Consider the following 23,783-nt stretch of genomic DNA (forward strand, 5'->3'; position numbering starts at 1 on the left):
GACACAAGTCGAGAAACGAGAAGGCGACAATCCCTCAAAAAAGATTAAGCAACCATGTAGATGGTCTAAGGCTGGCTTGATGCTAACTTTATCTATGAAGTAAGGTACACATAAGTCCTCATATGCAGTTTAGTCGATTACAAATTTTTGCCGTTCATGGATTATCAACCTTCATTACTTAGCAAGCTAATTAATAGTCGGTTATACAACCTTCATGACTTAGCAAGCTAATTATCAATACAACGTGATGCCCTTTAACTTTTATGACTTAGCAAGCTAATTATCAATACAATACAACGTGATGCCCTTTAACTTTTATGACTTAGCAAGCTAATTATCAATACAATACAACGTGATGCTATGAACAAAATGTTCATGGAAGAATTAGGTGAAACATTAAAAGTCTATATTAATGATATGATCGTCAAATTCTGTGAAGAAGAACTACATGGCAAGCACCTCACTAGCGTAGTATTTTGAAGAGTTGGCAAACAATATGGGGCATAACCCAAAAAATGTACCTTTGAGGTCAGTATTTTGAAGAGTTGGCAAATAATATGGGGCATAACCCAAAAAATGTACCTTTGAGGTCAGAGTCAAAAGTTACTAGGCTTTTACCTAATAGTGATTGCATGGAAGGTTATGAATAAGGCGGAATTCTTTTTACATCTTCAGACAACTCACCGCTCAAGAAATTAGTAGGATCAAGGGGTTGATTGCTACGCACGAAGACTTGGAGCAGAATTGATAATATTGAAAGTGTTAATTGAGTGAAGATTGTGCATAAGGGTTTGACAGTTGTCCATATACGAATCAAGATTCAAAATCAAATTTTTATTGTCTTCAACATTATTGTGGATAAGTGATTATATAAACTCTTTGAATATTTGTCAAACTAAATGAATTATGCAAGTACTTTCAAAAGTGCACGTAGACTCACGCGAGGACAAAAGAGTCGAAGCACTATAAATCACAGTGTCATCTCTCTATCTCTTACTTTTGAATTTGTATTTCGTAGAACATGCATTCTTAGGTTTATATTTTGGCAATAGAGATTTATTTGATAAGCTTAAGTTTTGTTGGAATTTAAAAATCTATTAAGGGTTTTAGTGGTGATTAAAATCTGAGAAACATCGTGCTTTTAGAATTCCACTTATTAATAAATTGCATAACCACATCTCGTGACTTATTCAATTGATTCAATTGCATACATTGTATTTCTTCATCTAATCATTAATTCAAAACCTTCATTTCAACCGCATTCAACTTCTTCAAATTTCAATCTTATTCAATATCATTTCAACATCTAACTTCATTTTACCATTTCAATCTCAATTTCTTTTTAATTTCCTTCAATTTCATTTTACCATTCAATTTCAAATGTCTTATTTCATCGTTCAAATCCAAATTCTATAAAAAAAAAACACAAAACCAAAGGAGATAATAATGGAACTTATTTTGAACTTAGTATTTCCAATTTTTGATTTGGTTTACAAGCCAACAGCAATTTAGTCTGGATTGATATTTTGGGCTTGAATCCAACCAACCCAACCCATTATTTAGCCTTAACTCTATGAATGAAAACAAGGAGATTTTAACTTATCATCCTCCATTTATATCTGATACAGTCACATATTGCGTGCTTTATCATTACATTCTTGTCTAAAATTATCAAATTCTAAAAGTATGACTTTTTATTGCAAATTTTGAAAAAATACCATAATTTTCGATAAAAACTCTTGGAATTTTTTCTAGCAATTTCGAAATGTGTGAGTTTTTACTAGAAATTTCAAAATTTCTAATAAAAATTCTTGAAAACTTTTATCAGCAATTTTCAAAAAGCGTGCGTTTTTAACGGAAATTTTAAAATTTCTAGGAAAAACTATTGCATTTTTTACCTTAAATTTTGAAATGTATGTTTTAAAAGGAAATTTCAAAAAAAATTTATATCGAAAATTTAAAAAATGAACTACTGTAATTTTGGTCTTTTACCAGAAATTTCGAATAAATGATGAGAAATGTCATTCGTACTTTTTAATTCAAAATTGTCTATGGACAGTTTAGAAGTTATGAAAATATATAGGAGTGTTATGCATAATTTTTTTAGAAAACACTGTACAATTTCTATTTCTAATGATGCAAATCTAGGTAATTTAAACCTTGAAGTTGAGCGTTTAGAGAATGAACAACTAAATAAGATTGTTGAAGAGCAAAATATTTTGGTAAACAATGAAAATGAAGATGATGAAGTTGAAAATTTTGATGATGAAGGTTATAATAATGAAAATGAACATATCCCTATTTTTGTTGATGAACAACCTAACAAGTCTATTTTATTTGACATTTATGATCCAGGAACATGGAATAACCTTAGTAATGACTTCAAAGGTTGATTACTAAGAAATAGTCCTAAAAGAGATGTGTCAATTATAAATTATCCTAAAGATACTTCTGGTAGGCATTTCTCATCATCATGATATATCCGTTATTGTTCTAATGGAGAAGAGCAATGTAGGAATTGGCTTGTTTATTCAAAAGAATTGGATAGAGTTTTTTGTTTTTGTTGTAAGTTATTTGATACAAGTTGTATAATGAATCGCTTAGAAAATTAAGATTTTAATGATTGGAAACATATTTATGAAAGACTTAAAGAACATGAATCAAGCGGTGCACACATGTCTTTCTTTAGTAAATGGATTGACTTACAAATTAGATTTAAGAAAAATATGACAATTGATAAACATCTTCAAGAGCTTATAAGAAATAAAAAAATACATTGGAAGAATGTCTTACTTAGGATAGTTTATGTTACTAGATATCTAGATGAGCAAAATATAGCATTTCGTGGAAATAAAATGAGAGGATTAATGTGGAAAACAATGAAAACTTTCTATCTCTTGTTGAAATAATTGTTGAATGGGATTCTATCATGCAAAAACATTTTGAACGTATTAAGAATAATGAAATTCATTATCATTATCTTAGTTATAAGATTCAAAACGAATTGATTAGGAAATGAAGTCAAAAGTGCAATAGTAAAAAAATCTAAGAAGCAAAATATTATTCTATGATTCTTGATTGTACTCCTGATGTAAGTCATCAAGAACAAATGACTCTCATTATAAGTTGTGTGGATGATTCTACAAGTCCAATAAAAGTTGAAGAGTATTTTGTAGAATTTTTGAAAGTCTATGACACAACGGATCAAAGATTGTTTGAGGAATTACAAAATGTATTGGAAACTCTTTGTTTAGATGTTAATAATGTGAGAGGACAAGGATATGATAATGGATCAAACATGAAAGATAAACATCAAGGTGTACAAAGAAAATTATTAGATGGTGACCTAGAGCATTATACACACCATATGGTTGTCATAGTCTTAACTTGACACTTTGTGATATCGCAAATTCTTGTACTAAAGCTAAAGATTTTTTTAGAGTGTTACAATGTATTTATACTGTATTTTCTCATTCGACAAAATGTTGGAAGATTCTTAGAGACAATGTGAAAGGTTTAACTATTAAACCATTGTCGCAAACACGTTGGGAAAGTCATGTGAATAGTGTATATGCAATTAAATCTCAAACTTTAGATGTAAGAGAAGCACTACTTTAAGTAGCCGAACAAGATAATGATCCCAAAATTAAGAGTGAAGTAGAATCTTTAACAACTCATGGAATTGGAAAGTTTGAATTTTTAGTAGCTATAATTATTTGGTTTTAATTATTAACTGATGTTAATGAAACTAGCAAAAGTTTGCACCAAAAAAACATGTATATTGATTTGGCTATAGAACTAGTAAAAGGTTTGATCAAGTATTTGAAAAAATATAGAGAATATGGATTTGTAAATGCTAAGGCTAGTGCTGAAAAGATTGAGAATGAAATGGAGATTGAATGTGTGTTTATTCAAAAACGTCAAATTCGTAGAAAAAACATTATGATAAAAATTCATCTCAACCCACACAATTGAATCTTGAGTCTGGTGAAGAGTCTTTTCGAAATTATGATTTCTTATATATTATAGATCAAACAATTGGCTCACTTGATAGAAGATTTGAGCAGTATAGCACATATGAAAATATTTTTGGATTCTTGTTTAGTTTTGAAAGGCTTAGATCATTATCTGAAGGGGACTTGAAAGCATGTTATAAGCATCTTGAAACTTGGTTAAAACACGACGGTTCTCTTAATCTTGATGGTGAAATTTTGTTTGAAGAAATGAAAGTTATTAGAGAAGTTTTAACAATTTAATCAAAATCAAGCTATATGATATTGAGTTTTTTAAAGACTTTTCATTGTTTTTCTAATACATAATTTATAGAATAATATTGATTATTCCTATTAGTGTTGAATTTGCTGAAAGAAGATTTTCTGAATTCAAATTATTAAAATCTTATTTGAGATCTATTATGTCACATGATATATCAAATAGTCTTGCGTTGATTTCAATTGAAAATAATTTTTTTGAATAACCTTGATTATGAATGAATTATTAATGATTTTGCAACAAAAATGCTAAGAGGATGATGATATTTAAATAATTTTAAAGGTTTGGTCAATTTCTTTATACGAAAAAAGATCGGATCAAGAAGAAGAAGAAAAAGAATAAATCTCTTTATATGGTTTATGTTTTAATGTAGTATAACATTGATTTAAAGATTCATATTTATATTTTTTTCTCAATATTAAATAAAAATGTGTTTTTTATTCAATTATTTCTTTTATCTTTATGTATTTATTATTAAAAAACTATAGAAGTATCACTCTTTTATCCAAAATTCTCAAAGACCGGTCTTGTGTAAGAATAGTTAATGAGTTACTCCCTCCGGTCTCAAATATAAGCAACAAAAAAAAAATCTATGGTCTTAAATATAAGCAAAAAAAATTAATATTTATTACATTTAATGTCACTATTCTAAATATACCCCTACAATTTTTTAGATTTTAAATGTTTGCAACAATTTCCAAAGCAAAAAATAGAGGTAAAATTAGAAGGAGAGTAAAAATTAAATGCATTGAGACATTCTTCTTAAAGGGTGAGCTTTTTTGTAAATTTGCTTATATTTAAGACGGAATATTAACAACACTCCTATTTCTCATGATCACTACTAACAATTTTCAAAGGTCTAATAGTAGATAATAATGATGGTTACATCTTACAAGCATTTTTTTTCTTAATAGCATCATTAAAGAAAAGTAATTATGTTTTCCATGTACTTAAATACAAATAGGGAATAAATTCTCTCCATTGAAATATTTATCCATTGAAATTTGGACGACACATTAAAAGATTAAACATGTAAAAAAAACATAAAGATATAGAATTTTAATGATATAGATTTACAATTTTGTGAATAATCACAAGAGATAATCATTTCCCACTCCCAACAATACAATATCTCCGTTCTCTCTGGGAATGAGTACTTCCATCAGATTTGTAGCAAACAGTTGCAAAAGCATTATCTGTGCAAACGGTACGAAATTGCTTCAATGCTCACATGTTACATGCATGGACCATCACCATGTTATCATTATTGGTTTGCATCTATTATCGAGTCAGCATTCCATCGACCCCTCTTTATAATCATGTCGTGAGCTTTTCTTTCCAGCTTTATACTTTTGCTTTTTTATAAGTCAACAACTAATTATTATTTCTATTCATTCACATGTGAATTTCTCTTTACTATAGCACTACCAACCAGTCAAAAATGAGGTGCTATCCATTCACATACGAGTCTTTGTTTGCCATTGTTTTTGTTTTGGGTACATAATCTTTTTATTAGACATTGCGGTGGATCATATTAAGAATGAGATAATATTAAAAAGGGAAATTCCACTTTGTACTCTTATCTTTATTTTCATATAAAATGAATTTTTCTTTACCCACCTCCCTATGGGGGAAACCCCCAGCGAAATCCCAAAACTGCCCCTGCTTCGGAGATGCATCTCCGAAGTAATTTTTTTTTGTTTTTTTTTTTAGTTCGGAAATGAATCTTCGAAAACATCAAAAATTTGATGTTTTCGGAGATTCATTTCCGAACTAAAAAAAATTCAAAATCCGTGCATATTTTCGGAAGTTCATTTCCGAATCTGTTGCTGCATATACAAATTTCCCTCCTTCACTTTTTCATCATTTTTCTCCAAAAACTTATCAAAACCCTCTCTAAACCCTATTAATCTCCATCAATTTTTCGCCCTAAAAGCAAGTTTCAAACCGTTGATCACGTTAAAGGGGGCATAGAAAGCTACAATTTCAGGTAAACATCTCTCATTTCATCCCCTATTTCACTACATTGATTCAACAAATTTATGCTGAAAACTGATATGGTTCGGAAGTTCATTTCCGAAATATATTACCTAACAAATTTCGGAAATGAACTTCCGAAATATGCCCTGGCAGTTTAAAAAAAACAGTTTTGGCCAATTTTGCTAATTTTTGCATTTGCTAGGTATGGTGCATCCGGACAACATTGTGCAAGACGATGGAGTATTAAATCCGGAAATTGTAAACGTTAATAACGATCTGGTTATTGACGCTACTCCTATGATCAATGCGGTCGATGTTAGGCAACATTTTACAAATGATCGGAGCTTCGTTAGTCGAGAACAATTGATTGATTGGGTTCGAAACGAAGCTAGTAAACTTGGATTTGGAATTGTCATTTTAAGGTCGGACAACGGAAATAGTAGGCGGAAAGCTTTCGTTGTTTTGAATTGCGAACGTGGTGGTAGTTATGTGCAATCAAACCGTGTGCTAAAACACGAGGACACGGGATCGAGAAAGTGCGGGTGTCCGTTTAAGTTGCATGCCACTCGGAGGGTTGATGATTTGTGGCGGTTAACCGTAATTTGTGGAATGCATAATCATGCCTTGGATGTCAAGTTACACGGGCATCCAATGGCGTGTCGTTTGTCCCGCGAAGAGAGGAATGTGATATCGGACCTAACGATAGTCAAAGTGGCGCCTCGCAACATACTTGCCGATTTGAAGCGTAAGAAACCGGATAGCGTTTCAAATATCAAGCAAGTTTACAATGAACGGCACAATCTCAAGGTTTTGAATATGGGCCCTCGGTCGGAAATGCAACAACTTTTGAAACTTCTAGGCGATAACAATTACGTTTCAAGCTTCCGAACCTCCGAGGACAAAGTTACCGTGCGTGATATTTTTTGGACTCATCCCGAAAGTATCAAATTGTTCAACACATTTCCAACCGTTCTAGTCATGGATTCGACGTACAAGACAAACAAGTATAGGCTTCCTCTTCTAGAGATCGTCGGTGTGACCTCGACGGACAAGACTTATTCGGTGGGGTTTGCTTTTTTGGAGTGTGAAAAAGAAGAAAACTTTACGTGGGCCTTGGGAATTTGCAAGTCTTTGTTAGTTGATCAAGAGGTTATGCCAAACGTCGTTGTCACCGATCGGGACAATGCTTTGATGAATGCGGTCGATACCGTCTTCCCGACATCTACCGCTTTACTTTGCCGGTATCACATAACTTGCAACGTGAGAAGCAAGTTGAAACCCGCGGTTGGGACAAAAGATAGGTTGGATGAAAATGGTAAATTTGTCAAAGCCGGTGTTGTAGTTGATAGGATAATGGCGGCATGAAGGGGAATTTTGGATGCATACTCCGAAGAGGATTATACCGAGAAATTGGTACACTTTAGGTCTTTGTGTGGTTCCATTAGGACATTTTGTCATTACGTCGAATCCACCATTCTTGACAAAGTTAGAGAAAAAGTCGTGTGCGCTTGGACAAATCGGGTTAGACATCTTGGTTGCACCACGACTAACCGAGTTGAATCCGCACATGCGGTCTTCAAGAGGTGGTTGGGTGATAGTAAGGGAGATTTGTGTCGCGGGTGGGACACCGTGAATCAAATGCTTGAAAATCAACACAATGAAATTCAAACATCGTTCGGTCGGAGCAAGACGGTCATGGAACACCGGTATAAGGGCCAAGTTCTATTCTCCCAATTGATTTACAACATATCTCGAACGGGTTTGAATTTTTTGTTTCATGAAGCTAAGCGGTCGGAGACCACGGGGGCGGATAGTTCTTTATGTGGGTGCACCATTAGAACTACATACGGCCTTCCGTGTGCTTGTATAATTTCAGAAAAGAAGGAGTTGAATTCACCAATACGCATGGATGAGGTAGCCGACCATTGGAAGAAACTTCGTTTTGATGATTTTGACCCGCCGAAGGAAAATGACTCCAAAATCACCATCTCCGACGAGTTGGAAGTGATAATGGAGAAGTTTGCTAAGGCGGACGACACAACAAAATTGCACATAAAAGAACAATTGCGAAAGATCGCGTTTCCGGAGACCACCGATTTGAAACCGCCATCTCAACCGGTTAAGACGAAATGTGCACCGAAAAAGTCAAAAATTACACAAGATGACAATTCAACAAAACGATCTCCTTCCTACTTTGAACATGTTGATTCATCGTTGCCGGAAATTCAAGAGACACCGAAGTCCAAGTGTAGTGGTAACAAAGGTGCCCGTATATCGAAGCCACCTCGCACACCGCCGATCAAAAAATCACCGATTGTCTACATTGATGAGATGCCACTTTTCATGCACAAATATATCGATAACATCGTTGATGTTGGAGGCGACGGTAATTGTGGATATCGGGCCGTTGCGGGTTTGCTCGGTAAAGGGGAAAATAATCACACTTTAGTCCGACGGGAGCTCATTGCGGAGTTGACTTCGTATCGGGATATCTACGGCCGACTATATGAAAATCAAGAAAAGTTTGCAAAAATTCATGATTCACTTGTTCCACCACTTACCGGTATCGCTCCGGTCTCGAAGTGGATGTCATTCCCCGATATGGGTCATCTCATAGCAAGTGCATATGATATTGTATGCGTCGATTTGACGATGTTTGGACTATGTGAGACTTTCTTTCCACTTCATAGTCGACCTCCATTGGACTCGTCGGGCCGAATCATATGCATCGGGTATCTACGATCGCGGCACTTCGTCCAAGTGTTTTTGAAACCGGGGTGTCCTATACCGGCTACTTGTTGTTAATGGACCGCACATCGTTCAAATGAGGCGGAGACTTGGCCGGATCCTTTTGTTTCAAGAATGGCGGAGTTTGAAGAAATGATGAGCCAAGAGCGCGAGCAAAATAGAGAGCGATCGAAGAATGAGCCTATTTTGGACTTAGGATCCACCGATTGGTTCGGTGAATTTTAGTTTGTTCCGGATCGTTTTTTGTATGTATTGTTGTTTATCATGTAAAATCGGACCGATTCAATACATTTATAATATAATTATGTTTTATGACTTGCTTGTCTAATTTATGGTTAATGTCAATTGCATATGTTCAATTTAGACAACACACTAAGCAATCAACAAAATGCAAAATTTATGTCTGTTTCTGCATAATTCGGAAATGAACTTCCGAAATATACATGTCTGGAGCCTATTTTCGGAAGTTCATTTCCGAAATGTCCCCTGATGCAGGATAAGGTTTGTTGGGCCATCAATGCTCCAATAAGTCTATAAATACCACACACTCTTCTTCAACCTCTCCACACCACAAAACACAAAATGACACAAACCTACCCCCACCTAGCATTCGTCTACTTTGAAACCGGCTACCCGATGCCATTCCAATTTCGCTTCTCGCGCGACACGCCGTTTGCGGAGTTGATACCGTCGCTCAACACGCTTTTGCGCTATCCCGAGAATCGAAAGGTTGTCAAGCTCGAGTACTGCTCGCCATCGCTTAACGACGAGGGAGGCATTAAGTTCACACCTTTTGAGATCAAGAACGACGAAGATTTGGCGATTATGTGGACAACGTTCGACCGATTTTCTTCGAAAGGCCCGATCGAGTTGGACGCCAAACTTCAAAGATCGGCGGACGACGTTATCAAAATGTTGACTCATCCCCACCTACCCGTGTTCAACAATATGTAACTTTGATTTTCAGTAATATTATCGTTGTAATCTTCACCCGATTAAATAAAGCGAATCGTTGTTATTTTTCATTTTGCTTCTGCCAGACATAACTTCGGAAGTGCATTTCCGAATTCCATCATGGGGGGTGCGCTCGGAGATGAACTTCCGAAACACCACATTTTCTGAAAATTTAACTTTATTTCGGAGATGCATCTCCGAAATCAATATTTTATATTAAAAAAAACACGTTTTCGGAAGTTCATTTCCGAAAACACCTTTTTTTCAAAAAAAAGTACCGTTTCGGAAATGAACTTCCGAAACAAGGGGTAGTGTGGTAAATTCACCAGAGGTGAGCAAGAAGGTTAGGAGGTGGCTAAAGAAATTCTCTATAAAATTTCATAGAAAATACCAATTTTATTCTTGTGTATTTTTAATTATTTTATCTTTTTTAATTTTTATTTTATATATTGAAAGACTTTGTAAAAAAGTTCTGGAAGTCTTTATTTTTTACATTTTTTCAAGTTTTATTTTGAGTTTCGGAAGACTTTGTAAAAGAGTTTCGTTAGTTATTTTTAACATTTATTTTGCATACCGAAAGACTTTGCAAAAGAGTTTCAGTATGTAATTTTTTATTTTGTTAACAGTAGACTTTGCAAAAGAGTTTCGGTAGTCAGTTTTAACTTTAACTTTACAAATCGGAAGACTTTGCCAAAGAGTTCTGGAATGAAAAATAATTTTACAACAAAAGTGAAAATTTTGACGAATTAACTATTTTTTTATACCGGAACACTTTTAAAAAGTGTTCTGGTATGATAATTTCTTTACCGAAACACTTTCAAAAAGTGTTCCGATTCACATGCGTAGGGGTGTAATTTTCTGATTTTTTTATAAGTAGTAAAATTGAAATGATAAAATCGTTAGAAATATTAAAGGGTAAAATTTGTGTTTTTTAATAATTGTAGGGGGTATAATATTACTTGTAGGGGTATAAAGTAAAATTTCCTATTAAAAATTAAAACCCTACCTCCTTTAAGTGTGAAAGGAGTAAAATGATTTTTAAGATATGTTGGATTTAATCGAGGTTTCTTAAAATATAAAATTGCTAAACGTTTATGCAATCTTTTATAAAAAGAAAATAATTTTAAAATTTGAGAATGATTGTCACCGGGATTATAAATATTATTGCAAGAATAAGATTTGATTATACATTTGATCTTAACTTTTAATAATAATAATAATAATAATAATATATAGTTTCTTAAAAAACAATTTTGTACCATAATATTTTTGTTTAGTGTATACCTGAATACTAACAGGTTATGACTTTGAAAAAGTGACATGTGACATCATCAATTTTTGAACTCAACACACTGACTCTAAAGAGATAATAAAGTGCACTTTACAAAGATAAGTCAAGTCTGGAACGCTTCTGAGGAACACTCATCAAATAGTTTCTGACTCTCACTCTAATAAAGGAGCTTTTGAAGATTATCAAGCTCTGAATTTATGCGCTCCACAGACTCTGAAGATTAAGTTTTGAAGACTAAGTTTTAAAGACTCTGAAAACAAGGTTTTGAAGACTCTTTCATACAATTTTTTATTCTTCTAAGCATGTTTCGTCAACACGCAATCTGAAGCCTCTAAAGGTTAAAAGCTATGATCAAAAAGGTTTTACGTGAGAAAATTAGTACACGGTACAAGATCACCATTCTCTCCACTGCCCTGATTTTATGAGATAGGAATTGTACTATTGTATCATTCGTGAAACTGTTATGCAAGAATACAGTTGGAATTATGAAATTCTTTTTCTACCCTTCAACGAATCTTTCATTGCCTATATAAATAAATCTTGGAAGAATGGAAAAGAAGAAGAACCTTTGTCGGATTTTGATCAAGCATCTTTAACGTGAAACTTTGTTTACAAACAGAGAGAAAAAAAACTCAAGAATATTTTCAACATAGTCAAGAAGATCTTTGTTCATACTCTTTCATGGAAAATATCTGTGTGTGTAATTCTTTGATATTCATCTGTGTAATTTGTTTTATAGAAGCATCTTTGTAATAATTCTTTGATATTCATATGTGTAATTTTTTTTATAGAAGCATCTTTGTAATACACCTTGTATCTCAACTTTTGAGTTGTATTTTCTTGAGAGACTAGGATATAGTTAGAATTCTCAAGAAGACATTGACGGTAGATCTTTTTGGTTGTGATGAAATTTGATTATAGTGGGTTAAGTTCTTATGAGAAGGCGAAATCACCTGGCGGATGGACTGCAGATAATTTCGTTAATAACGAACTAGGATAAAAATATTGGTGTTCATTATTTTTATTCTAAGTTCTCACCTTCTTGCTTTGGATAACGAAAAAATTTCATTCTTATAACCTAATTCAAACTCCCCATTCTTGTATTTTCTTAACCTTTTCAATTATACTTAATTAAGAGCAACCTTTTAAAATTTTGTATAATCCTAGTGATTACATGTTGGACGGTTCTTGGGCAACAAAATATAAAATATTTTTGTTATATATTAAGCAAGCAAAGTCCTTAATAAAAATCAAGTGAATTACATACGGAGAATAAATTGTTTACAATAGTATTTATATTAAAAAAAATTCATTTTTTATTTAATTTGTTGAAAAGTTATTTAACTCTTTAATTTATTATGATTAAAGATTGTTAAAACAAGGATTTTTTTTCAAATCTTTCATTCTACATAAGATCCATCTTTTGGATGGTCCTCATCACACTAAGCATAAATGAGACTAATTTATCATGGAAATGGTAAAAGCATAGAAAATATTAATTGAAAGCAATAACATGATTAACAAAATATAAAACAAAAAATGACATGCATTGCAGTGAATAATTCGATACAAGATTCTCCATGGAGACTTCTAACAACGTCAAGAACTTAGATTTTGTAGGAAATAAAGTGCAAAAATTCTAAATTGCAAGAAAATATAAATTATGTAAAAGCTCTGTGTCTTTAAAATCAGAATTACAAGGCTTTATATATGGCTAAGACCATAAAGATTGACATAAATTCGTGTAATAGGCCTTTATGATAAAAAGAAATACTTGGAACTCCTGAGAATTAAAGGGTTATCAAAAGTTGTAGTAGAGACTTTGGAATTTGAGGCAGGCATCTAATGTGTTGTTGGTCGTAGTGTTGGCTACGGGTGGATGGTATTTGCCATTGGTTTTTACTATGGGGCCCAAAATTGGAAAGGAGGAAAACACCAATACAGGTCATAGTGCCTTCAAAATTATGAGGAGTCGAAATGGATAAGTCATGAGGAATATTCCAATTGATGTCTTGGATCATTGAATTGACCTTATCAGTTTGCATAAGTATCCTTTGACAATACTAGGTGTAAGTCTTTAATTTTTTATCGTAACAAATTTTCAGTCTAAAAATCAATAACCATTCCAGCACCAACCTTTCATCTACTATGTTCCTCCAAAAAGGAAAATAAATACTTAATGTAAAACCATATTGAAGAATAACATGATACATGATTAGTTTTTTGTGCTTGAAGTATATACTAATAAGCATAGAAGACCACAGATTATTGGTAGTCAAAAGCTTCCAACAAAGAGATAAGTAACCAATATGTTTATTGTCCTAATATCTCTCAGACCAAGACCTCCTTCAGACAAAGGTGATCAAATAACCTTTTAAGATGTACTAATCAACTTTCTACTGCCTATAATACTCGTTCACTCAAAACTTATGATGCAAAAATTCATCTTTTTGATAAGATAGATTGACCATTCACAAATACTATCATAAAAATAACGCGGCTCTTTGAAGTATCTATTTTGGCCAATACTTTATTGCTATGATCTGAAGATGAAGAGTTTTATGCTTTCCTTTGAATATAGGGTCTGCAAGATAGCTGAATTAATGATGTCTATCCCACTGGAAATTCAAGCATATATGCAATGTGCCTCAACATGATTCTAGGACTAGCTCCACCATAAAGCTTACACTTAGTTGGATTTATGTTTTGACTAGAATTTTGACCATATTTTTGAAGGAGATGATTAATGACTTGAGAATTTTTCGAGATAGATTTGCATAATATCATAAGGTCATTTGCAAAAAAGAAAGTGTGACTAAGAATGATTGTCTTCCAAGCTAATATGATGGTCATCTTACATGTATCTATCATCGTAAAACAATGCCTACTAAGTGCCTCTTCAACAATTCAGAAAAGCAAGGGAGACATATATCTCCTTTCCTCACTCGCAAGAAAAAATCCTGCATCTTTTTCATTTATCATGATTGACTGTTTGAATGAGTAGAGAATAGTAAGAATCCAACCACAAAACTTTTGATCAAAGCCAAATTGAATAAGAACTTTAAAAACATAATTCTGACCTAAAGTATCAAAGGCTTTTTTGATGTGTATCTTCAAAGCCGAATTATCTCCGAAGGATTTCTTGTCCAAAAAATTAATGCCTTATGAAGTAACCATAATGCACTCGTAAATATGTCCACCCTTAATGAAGTCTATTTGGTCTTTTGAAACAATTTTAAGAGCTATGAAGACCAACTTATGTGAATTGATCTTAGAGATGACTTTGAATTGAAAATTTTCAAGTGCAAGAGGTCTATATATCTCAATAGAATATGTTCCATGTTGTTTAGGTATCAAAGACACATTGATTGAATTGAAATTAAGAAGGGTCCAACCTTACTCAAATAATTGATTCAATGAATTAATCACATGTGTCCCCATTATATCCCAACAAGTTTTGAAAAAACATCCTCCAAAATCTTCAAGGCATGGAACACAATAAATATATATATATATATATATATATATATATATATATATATATATATATATATATATATATATATATATATATATATATATATATATATATATATATATATATATATTATGTAATGGATTCTTAACCTTGTTCCTCCAAAAATGGCCATGCATATGCAATGCCTTATCTAATGGAAGTTGAGCATTTTTTCTCTAATGAAAATCATCATTGTAACCCACATAATAAATTGAACCTTGTATCATGTTAGCTTCACCAATAGCTTGAGCGACTTTAATATGAATATTGTTAAATATCTCCATGGCCATTTATTAAGAATAGGATTAAGAGATCTCATCTTAGCGTATAAAACAAGCATATGGAAACATACCACTCCATTATTCCAATTATAACTAATTAGTTATCTGCAACTATCATCTAGAGTCCAAACCTTCAAAAAGTTTGAATGGCCTGGCAAAATCAAACCCATGTTTGTCACATCGAAGAAGAATATGGTAATGGTATAAGAGATTCTTGATCAAAGTGGAGAAATTTATTGTGTTCCAATTATCTTGCCAATTATTATTATATATGGTTGTGTGAAGTCTAATAGAAGAGTAAACACCACCATTCCCCTATTGGTCCAAGTATAATAGCTACCGTTAGTGTCAAGATGCATAAGTTTATTTTGATTGGTCAAACTAAGAAACTCATCAGTGAAAGTTTTGTTTGGAGGGCATCTATTAATTTTTTAATGGGAATCCATAACTATATTAAAAGCTTCTATCATGCACCAAGGGTCAGGATTAGCCTGTTGAAGATTGGCAAGTTCATTCCATAACTGTCTTTGAATCACATGACAGTTAGTTGCATATACAACTACAATGAAGAATTTAGTTTGATCCATTTATATAGAAAATTTTACATGTTAAAAAAACTCAAGATAGAGGGATTTGTATCCATTGCATAAAAAGCCCATAGGTTTGAATCATGATTTTGTCTAAAATGTAATGCAAATCTTTTAAGTCTGTTTTGTTTAAGACACTTAGAAGGAAAATGTGTATAAGAAATCATTGGTTCAACAATCAAAAGCAAGCAAGAATTTTGTTAATCGCAATGATTTTTAATAGTTAGCATAGTATCAAAGTTTCTTACTCTTATAGAATTCCAATAAATGGCTTCCAATGAGTGGTGTTGTGTTTACTCGACATGGCTCGAGTAATGATTTCCATTCTAACCTAAGTAAGTTTATGTCTCCCCCGTACCTTTTTTCTTAACCAAATTAAATTCTTCCTAATGTGACTAAGGAGGATTATCTTCATCCCCCTCATAAGTTATTATTTTTCTCCAAATGCAAACCATCACAACGATCTCACACCAAATTCTTGCCACTGTTTTCGATAACCACAAGACCATGTTTCTCCTTTATATAATTAGCTAGCTTTCAATCATCAAATTCTTATTCAAATCATCAGTAGTATATACTTCTATTTATTCTTCATTCAAAGAGTTTTTTTATGATAACGGTTCCTCATTAGCATTAACTTCAGTCTCTGCCTAAATGGCCACAACAAAGTCATTCTTCTCTATTACATTCTCAAGAGTATTATTATTTGCCTTATTAAATCTACAGAGTCGTCATTCATTATGTCATTCACTATTAACGCATGTATTTCAATTCAACAAAGAACACATAATGCATTTGCACATTATGTCATTCACTATTAAATCTAAAGAGGTAAACTCTCATATTCCAATTCAACAAAAACACATAACGCTCTCGTTCCACCAAAATACGATCATGGAGAGTATCAGACACATTAAGGTATATTTGCGCACATGCAAAATTCACCTAAGTTATTTTTCCTCTAAGCTCCTCAATTGATAAAGGATGCCAATACTAGAAGCAATTGCAAATAAATTGTTTTCTCTCAATACTTTAAAGGCAAACCATGCATCCTCAATCACACTTAAGCATACATAATCTTCAAAGTTTCAAGTTTAAAATTTGGCGTCTACATAAACAAACGCAGAAAGCGAGGAATAATTAACATTCTGTTACCAGGATTTGAACCCTGAACCAACAGTTCCCTTAACCCAACTAGCAATTGCCATCCGAGCTACCTCACCCACCCACCCGTTGAGATCCTTCCTTAATTTGAATGAAAATTCAAAATAACCACATTCAGTTAAATATTAAGTAGTGTTTGGACTCCATAATTTCATAAATTTTTCATGAAATTATGATGCCTCATATTACCTTTAACTATTAATCTCTCGTGTAAATTTCTTTTTTCTCTCCCGACCCACATATCCTATTTTTTCACTCTCAAACTCAATGACTAATTAGAAGCTAAGTAAAGTTGCAATGTAGGACTTATACATCTTAATATTTTTCACCAAATTATATATCTACCTATCTCTTGGTAAGTTAGCCTATCTCTCTCTAAGTTAGCCTCATTTTATGTGAGCATTAACCTTGACTTAATTATTTATATTTTCCATATAATTATTTTATGACTAAATAAATAAGACATTCACTTTTGATGTTTTATTATTTACTACTAAAAAATGATTGGACCTATTCTACACACTACTGTGTCTACACCATATGATATGCGTATGAAAGAAATGGTATTCAACTATTTGTATTCTAATCAATGCTTAAGTATCCAGCTAGCCTTCCCGTATATGAATTTATAAGATAAATGTATCGATGCCAATTGAGAACAGTGTGAGTTTTGAAGCAAACATAATGATTTCAGTACAACTAGTAGCTTAGCTTTAATGCTCACTTTTCACAATCACCTCTCACTACATTATTACATGTGACTCTCGCTTTACTATTACTTACCACTGCCAACCATTCATTCACATATCAGTCTTTGCTATTCATTCACATACTTGATCTTCATTTCCTTCAAACTTTTGCTAATACAACATGGCTGCAATAGGAACTGCTTTCCTCTCTGCATCTATTCAAACCTTAATTCAAACCTTAGCTGACAAACTTGTTTCCAAAGAGTTTCTTGATTACATAAAAAGCACCAAGCTCGATGTCTCACTCTTGAAACAGTTAAGGCTAACACTACTCACTCTTCAACCTGTGCTTGACGCTGCCGAGGAGAAGCAGATCAACACTCCTTCTGTCAAAGACTGGCTTGATGGCTTGAAAGATGCTATCTACGATGCTGAAGATCTGCTCAACCAGATTAGCTATGATTCCCTTCGATGCAAGATGGAGAACAAGCAACCTGCAAGCAAAACTAATCAGGTGTGGAACATCCTTTCTTCTCCTTTTAAAAATATCTATGGAGAGATCAATTCCCAAATGAAAGATATGTGTGAAACCCTCAAACTTTTTGCTGATAATAAAGATATACTCAGTTTGCAAACTAAAAGTGTCAGAGTTTCTCATAGAACACCTTCAAATCCTATGTTCGACGAGTCTGTCATGGTTGGTAGGAAAGATGACCAAAAGAAAGTAATCAACATGTTGCTATCAGAAAGCAATACTAATATGGGGGTAGTTGCATTTGTAGGCATGGGAGGTATTGGAAAAACAACACTTGCACAACGTGCTTACAATGATGAAAAAGTTCAAAAGCACTTTGATATCACAGCATGGGCATGTGTATCCGAGGATTTCGATATCCTTAGAGTAACCAAAACTCTCCTTGAATCTGTCACTAAAACACCATCACAAACCGACAATCTTGATTTACTTCGAGTTGACTTAAAGAAAAATTTAAAAGACAGGAGATTTTTGATTGTGTTAGATGACTTATGGAATGACACTCATCATGATTGGGAAGATCTTGTATCGCCGTTGATTTATGGAAAAAATGGAAGTAGAGTGATCATCACAACACGCCACAAAAAAGTGGCCGATGCTGCACGCACATTTCCTATTTTTGAATTAGATCCTCTATCAGATGAAGACAGTTGGTCTTTACTCTCCAAACATGCATTTGGAAGTGGAGACTTTTCTGAAGCTCAACAGCGAAACGTAGAAGCAATTGGAAGGAACATTGCAAGAAAGTGTGGTGGATTGCCAATTGCTTCGAAATCACTTGGAGGACTGTTGCGTTCAAAAGTAGATACTGAAGAGTGGATTGAAGTTCTGAACAACGACATATGGAACTTAAAGGATAATAATATTCTGCCTGCATTGCACCTGAGTTATCAATATCTTCCCTCTCAATTGAAAAGATGTTTTTCCTATTGTTCTATTTTCCCAAAGGACTATCCACTTGATAGGAAGCAATTGGTTTTGTTGTGGATGGCAGAAGGCTTCCTTGATAATTCCCAAGTCGACAAAACCATGGAAGAAGTAGGTGATGGGTGTTTTACTGAATTGTTATCCAGATCATTGATACAACAATTGCATGATGATTCTAGAGGACAGAAATTTGTCTTGCATGACCTTGTTAATGATTTAGCTACGGTCGTATCTAAAAAAAGTTGTTACAGACTTGAATTTGGCGCCAAGAGCTATGAAAATGTTCGCCACTTGTCATATAATAAAGAAAGATATGACATTTTCAAGAAGTTTAAGACTTTTGACAAATTCCAACGCTTGAGAAGCTTCCTTGCCATTCACTTGGGATGGCGACAATCTAGTTTATCAAGAAAGGTGGTCGAAGATTTGCTACCCACATTTGGAAGGTTGCGGGTGTTATTGTTATCAAGATATAAAAACATCACCACGCTACCCGTTACAATTGGCAATTTAGTGCAGTTGCGCTATCTAGATCTTTCTTTCACGAATATCGCAAGCTTGCCTGACACCATATGTAACCTCTACTACTTGCAAACGTTGATTTTATCTTGCTGCTCAGAACTCACAGAATTGCCTGAACATGTTGGAAAATTAATTAATTTGCGTCATCTTTATATTGATTATACAAGCATAATAGAGATGCCGAAGCAAATTGCTGAACTAGAAAACCTTCAAACTCTAACTGTTTTTGTAGTAGGCAAGAAAAATATTGGTTTAAGTGTTAGAGAGCTTGGGAAGTTTCCTAAGCTACGGGGAAAATTACTCATCAAGAACCTGCAAAATGTCAATGATGTCGTGGAGGTAAGTGATGCCAACTTGAAGAGCAAAGAACATATTAAGGAATTGACGCTGCAGTGGGGCAAGGAAACTGATGACACACTTAATGAAAAAAATGTGCTTGATATGTTAGAACCATCTACAAACCTAAAGAAACTGAGGATTATGTCATATGGTGGGACAAGTTTTCCAAGTTGGTTTGGAGATCCTTCGTTTTCTAACATGGTGTACCTCAGCATTGGTAATTGTGCGAATTGCATGACACTTCCACCACTAGGGCAGCTACATTCTCTTAAGGACTTGCAAATTGGTAGCTTGACAATTTTGGAGACAATTGGGCAGCAGTTCTATGGCATGGCAGCAGGAGGTTCACATTCTTCGTTCCAACCATTTCAATCCCTTGAGAATTTGGAATTTTCATGCATGGGAAATTGGAAGGAATGGTGTCCTTTTCCAGACAACATGTTTCCTTTTCCTCGTCTGAAAACTCTGAGGTTATCAAGGTGTCCCAAATTGAAAGGATATTTACCTAGTAATCTTCCTTCCTTAGAAGAGATTGAAATATATGATTGTGATCATCTCTTGGCAACACCACCTACTCAACATTGGCTCTCCTCAGTAAAAAAGATTCGTATTGTGGTAGATTCAGATTCAATAAGCAATACTGAAAGGACCCAATACTCATTGCTCGAGAGTGATTCTCCATGTCTTCTGCGAGACATAATCATATCGAGCCGTCATATGCTAAAATCTGTACCTAAAATGATTATAAACAGCCCCTCTCTTCGAAACTTGACTCTCAAAGGTATTAGTTCTCTTACTGCGATTCCAACAAATGGTTTACCCACTTCTTTGCAATCACTTCGTATTGAAAAATGTGAGAATTTGACATTCCTTCCTCCTGAAATGTGGAGCAATTACACATCCCTTGTGACTCTTACATTAGGCTACTGCAAAGCACTTACCTCCGTCCCATTGAATTGTTTTCCTATGCTCCAAAAATTTTCCATCTATGATTGCAACAATTTGGAGTCTATTTTTATTTCAGAAACTTTGCCATGTAGCTCGTCAGCCCTCCAATCTTTTTATGTCCGTGATTGCAAGGCACTTAGATCACTACCTCAAGGAATGAACACCCTCACCGCTCTTGAAGATCTATATCTCCGCAGTCTTCCAAATTTGAATTTATCATTATGTGAAGGAGTTTTCCTACCTCCCAATTTACAATCAATTGAGGTAGATTCTGTGAGGATAACAAAGCCAGTAACAGAGTGGGGTCTCCAAGGCCTTACTGCTCTTTCATCAATGACGATCGAAGGTGATGATATTGTGAACATGTTGCTCAAGGAGCAGTTGTTGCCCATTTCCCTTGTTTCTATAAGAATTGATGGTCTCTCTGAAATGAAATTCTTAGAAGGAAATGGACTTCGACACCTCTCCTCTCTAGAAGGGATTGGGTTTTCTGAATATTCAGGGCTCGTGTCATTTCCAGAAAAAGCCTTTCCCTCCTCGCTGAAAAAACTTTATTTCGGGAATTGTCCAAGACTAGAGTCATTTCCAGAAAAAGCCTTTCCCTCCTCGCTGAAAACACTTGAGTTCAGAAATTGTCCAAGAATAGAGTCATTTCCAGAAAAAGTCTTTCCCTCCTCGCTGAAAACACTTGAGTTCAGCGATTGTCCAAGACTAGAGTCATTGCCAGAAGACAGCCTCCCTACCTTTCTTGAGGATCTGACCATCAGAAGCTGCCCTTTGTTAGAAGAAAGGTATAAACAGAACGAACATTTGTCCAAAATTGCTCACATCCCAGTCATAAAAATAAATGACCAACTCATAATATGAGTCATGGCCATTGAGAAGCCAAGAAAATGAAGAATTTCAATCATGTTTCAGGTATGAATGTTATTTTTTGTTTGTATTATGTTACTGGACAAAAAATTATTATTTAGTTATAGGGTATATACTTGTGTTCATAAATATTTTTAAGTTCCACAGTAATCAAATGAGATTTTTAATTTATTCATGCAATGATTTTTAATCAAACAGATCCTTAGTTTTTAACTAAGGCAAATTATTAACTAGATTTGTCTGCCATTTCCGGAGTCCAGGTAATTTGGTAATTCAATCGGGCGTGTTTGTTCTTGTGGCTGACATAGATTGCTAGAAGACTAAGATGAAAAGGAGAGTTGAATTTGGCTGCTTGAGAAGGTTATTGTCTGTTCTCTTCTCCAACACTGCTACCTATTGTGTATCTCTCAGTGTTTTTTTATTCTGTTGCACTTACATTTTCTGATGAATGCAGTGCTTAGTTTTATCTTAATGTATCACATAAATATTTAAGTGTTCTCTTTCTATATTAATCATGTGCAATATTAACCATGTGAACACATTAATGTGTTAGTATTATTGAATGTATGTTTTGAACTATTACTACAGAGTGTAGCTTTTAACATGACTACAGAATTATATACAAGTACAATACTCCTTGCTTGCTGTTACAAACTAATGATATTTTTACATAAAAAATCAAACAATGGATTACTGTTTCTATTTCTGGAAATTCTCTGATTCATTACATCATTAAAGGAATTATCAACTTCCTTGCTTGTATCGTCAAATCACTTTTTTTTTAACTCGCACAGGTTTTTTCTGCAATTCTTTGGCTGCATTAGGTCTTACTTCATCCTCGGCAATAAGGCTTCCTTGAATTGCTTTCAAATGTTTTCTAGCCAAACTCAAACTCAAACCATGAGCTAGAGAAAGATGGTCTTCAACGGAATCAAGTTTCCATTGACTCATTGGAATTGGATAACCACTGTCCACTAAAAGTTTTGTTGATGAAGGGCAAGAGACCAAAACAGCTTTGAAACCATGGCAAAGACAAAGTTTCTGACTCTGACTCAGGTTCCTATTCCAGTGCTAATTGATCAATGAGTTTAGAAACATGAGAGTGAAAAGCATGAAGTGATGTTGATTTGGTTGAGGGTGACACTTGTGGTGATTCTTCTTCTTGATCAAGAGTTTTGTAAATTTGTCCACAACCATTGATAATTTTATGTTAGAACAGAAAGATGCTATAAAGGTTTGTTTATTGAAGGATGTGTGTATGAGTTGGTTGTAGATTAAGGTTGTGTGTGTGGTTGGTTGACTTATATTTAAAACATGATTGAAATTTGGCTGTGATCAAATGTGCTTATCCTGTGTTAAACTTTATACTAAGAACTCGGTTGCTTAATATAACATCATTTTCAAAATTTCACATGCATTCATGATTTATTGGTTAAAAAGTTCTTACTGACTCGACGAAGAACAAAGTCTACATCTTAATAGGCTCGACATTTGATACATACGTTAACATCGACATTCACCGTGGAGAAGCACTGAAAATTTCCAACAACCTAACTCCATTTTCAAACAACTCACTACTATGGTATCACGAAGACCAACCTAAGCAAAATGTGAAACAACAAGAACAAAATGAAGAAAAATAAGGTTAACAATAAGAAACTGAAGTCCATAATCCAGAATGGCATGACATTTTCAAAAAGTTTAAGACTTTCTACAAATTTAAATGTTTGAGAACCATTTAACATCATTATTCATTTCTAAATTTGTTTTTTAAGGTTATGTTTGTGTGTCTGTGACTGGCTTATTTATATATGCATATTGATGTATTGAACAACAAACAACATAGAAAATTCACATTTAAAACATGATACAAATTATGGTTCAGGTGTGTGTATTATAATCATTTTGCTAATCAATTAAGTTAAGACACGTTCGAATTAATAAGTTTAGGTTGAAGAAAGTTCGATATTAATAAATTACGGTTCAAGAAGGTAACAAGCTTCCTAAAATTTTTAGAAAAATCATAATTTCTTTTTTCAAACAATAAAGTTGAAAAAATTAAATAGCTAGTCACTCAGACCATCTCCGACGGTATTAGCATGGACCAATGACTTTTTAGTCACCATGGAGAAGTGATATTTTTAGCCATTTATATA

General features: G+C 33.7%; 1 protein-coding gene across 2 annotated transcripts; it reads left to right on the plus strand.

Annotated features, from left to right (window-relative positions):
• Positions 1-17,415: 17,415 nt before the first annotated feature.
• On the plus strand, positions 17,416-22,967 carry LOC131593214 (putative disease resistance RPP13-like protein 1). 2 transcript variants are annotated; one of them, XM_058865492.1, is made up of 3 exons: positions 17,416-21,672; positions 21,888-21,987; positions 22,422-22,967. In XM_058865492.1, exon 1 carries the CDS (start codon positions 17,665-17,667, stop codon positions 21,619-21,621), a length of 3,957 nt encoding a protein of 1,318 aa, XP_058721475.1. In that variant the 5' UTR covers positions 17,416-17,664; the 3' UTR covers positions 21,622-21,672; positions 21,888-21,987; positions 22,422-22,967. The 2 variants fall into 2 exon arrangements, with proteins under 2 accessions (XP_058721475.1, XP_058721476.1); XM_058865493.1 differs by having other exon boundaries at positions 22,452-22,967.
• The last annotated feature ends 816 nt before the right edge of the window (positions 22,968-23,783 follow it).

The sequence above is a fragment of the Vicia villosa genome, linkage group LG3, assembly GCF_029867415.1.
Source record: "Vicia villosa cultivar HV-30 ecotype Madison, WI linkage group LG3, Vvil1.0, whole genome shotgun sequence".
In the NCBI taxonomy this organism is placed as follows: Eukaryota; Viridiplantae; Streptophyta; class Magnoliopsida; order Fabales; family Fabaceae; genus Vicia; species Vicia villosa.

What these genes read in the sequence shown, in the direction of transcription:
- LOC131593214 (XM_058865492.1), top strand. Translation starts at nt 17,665, where the DNA reads ATGGCTGCAATAGGAACTGCTTTCCTCTCTGCATCTATTCAAACCTTA.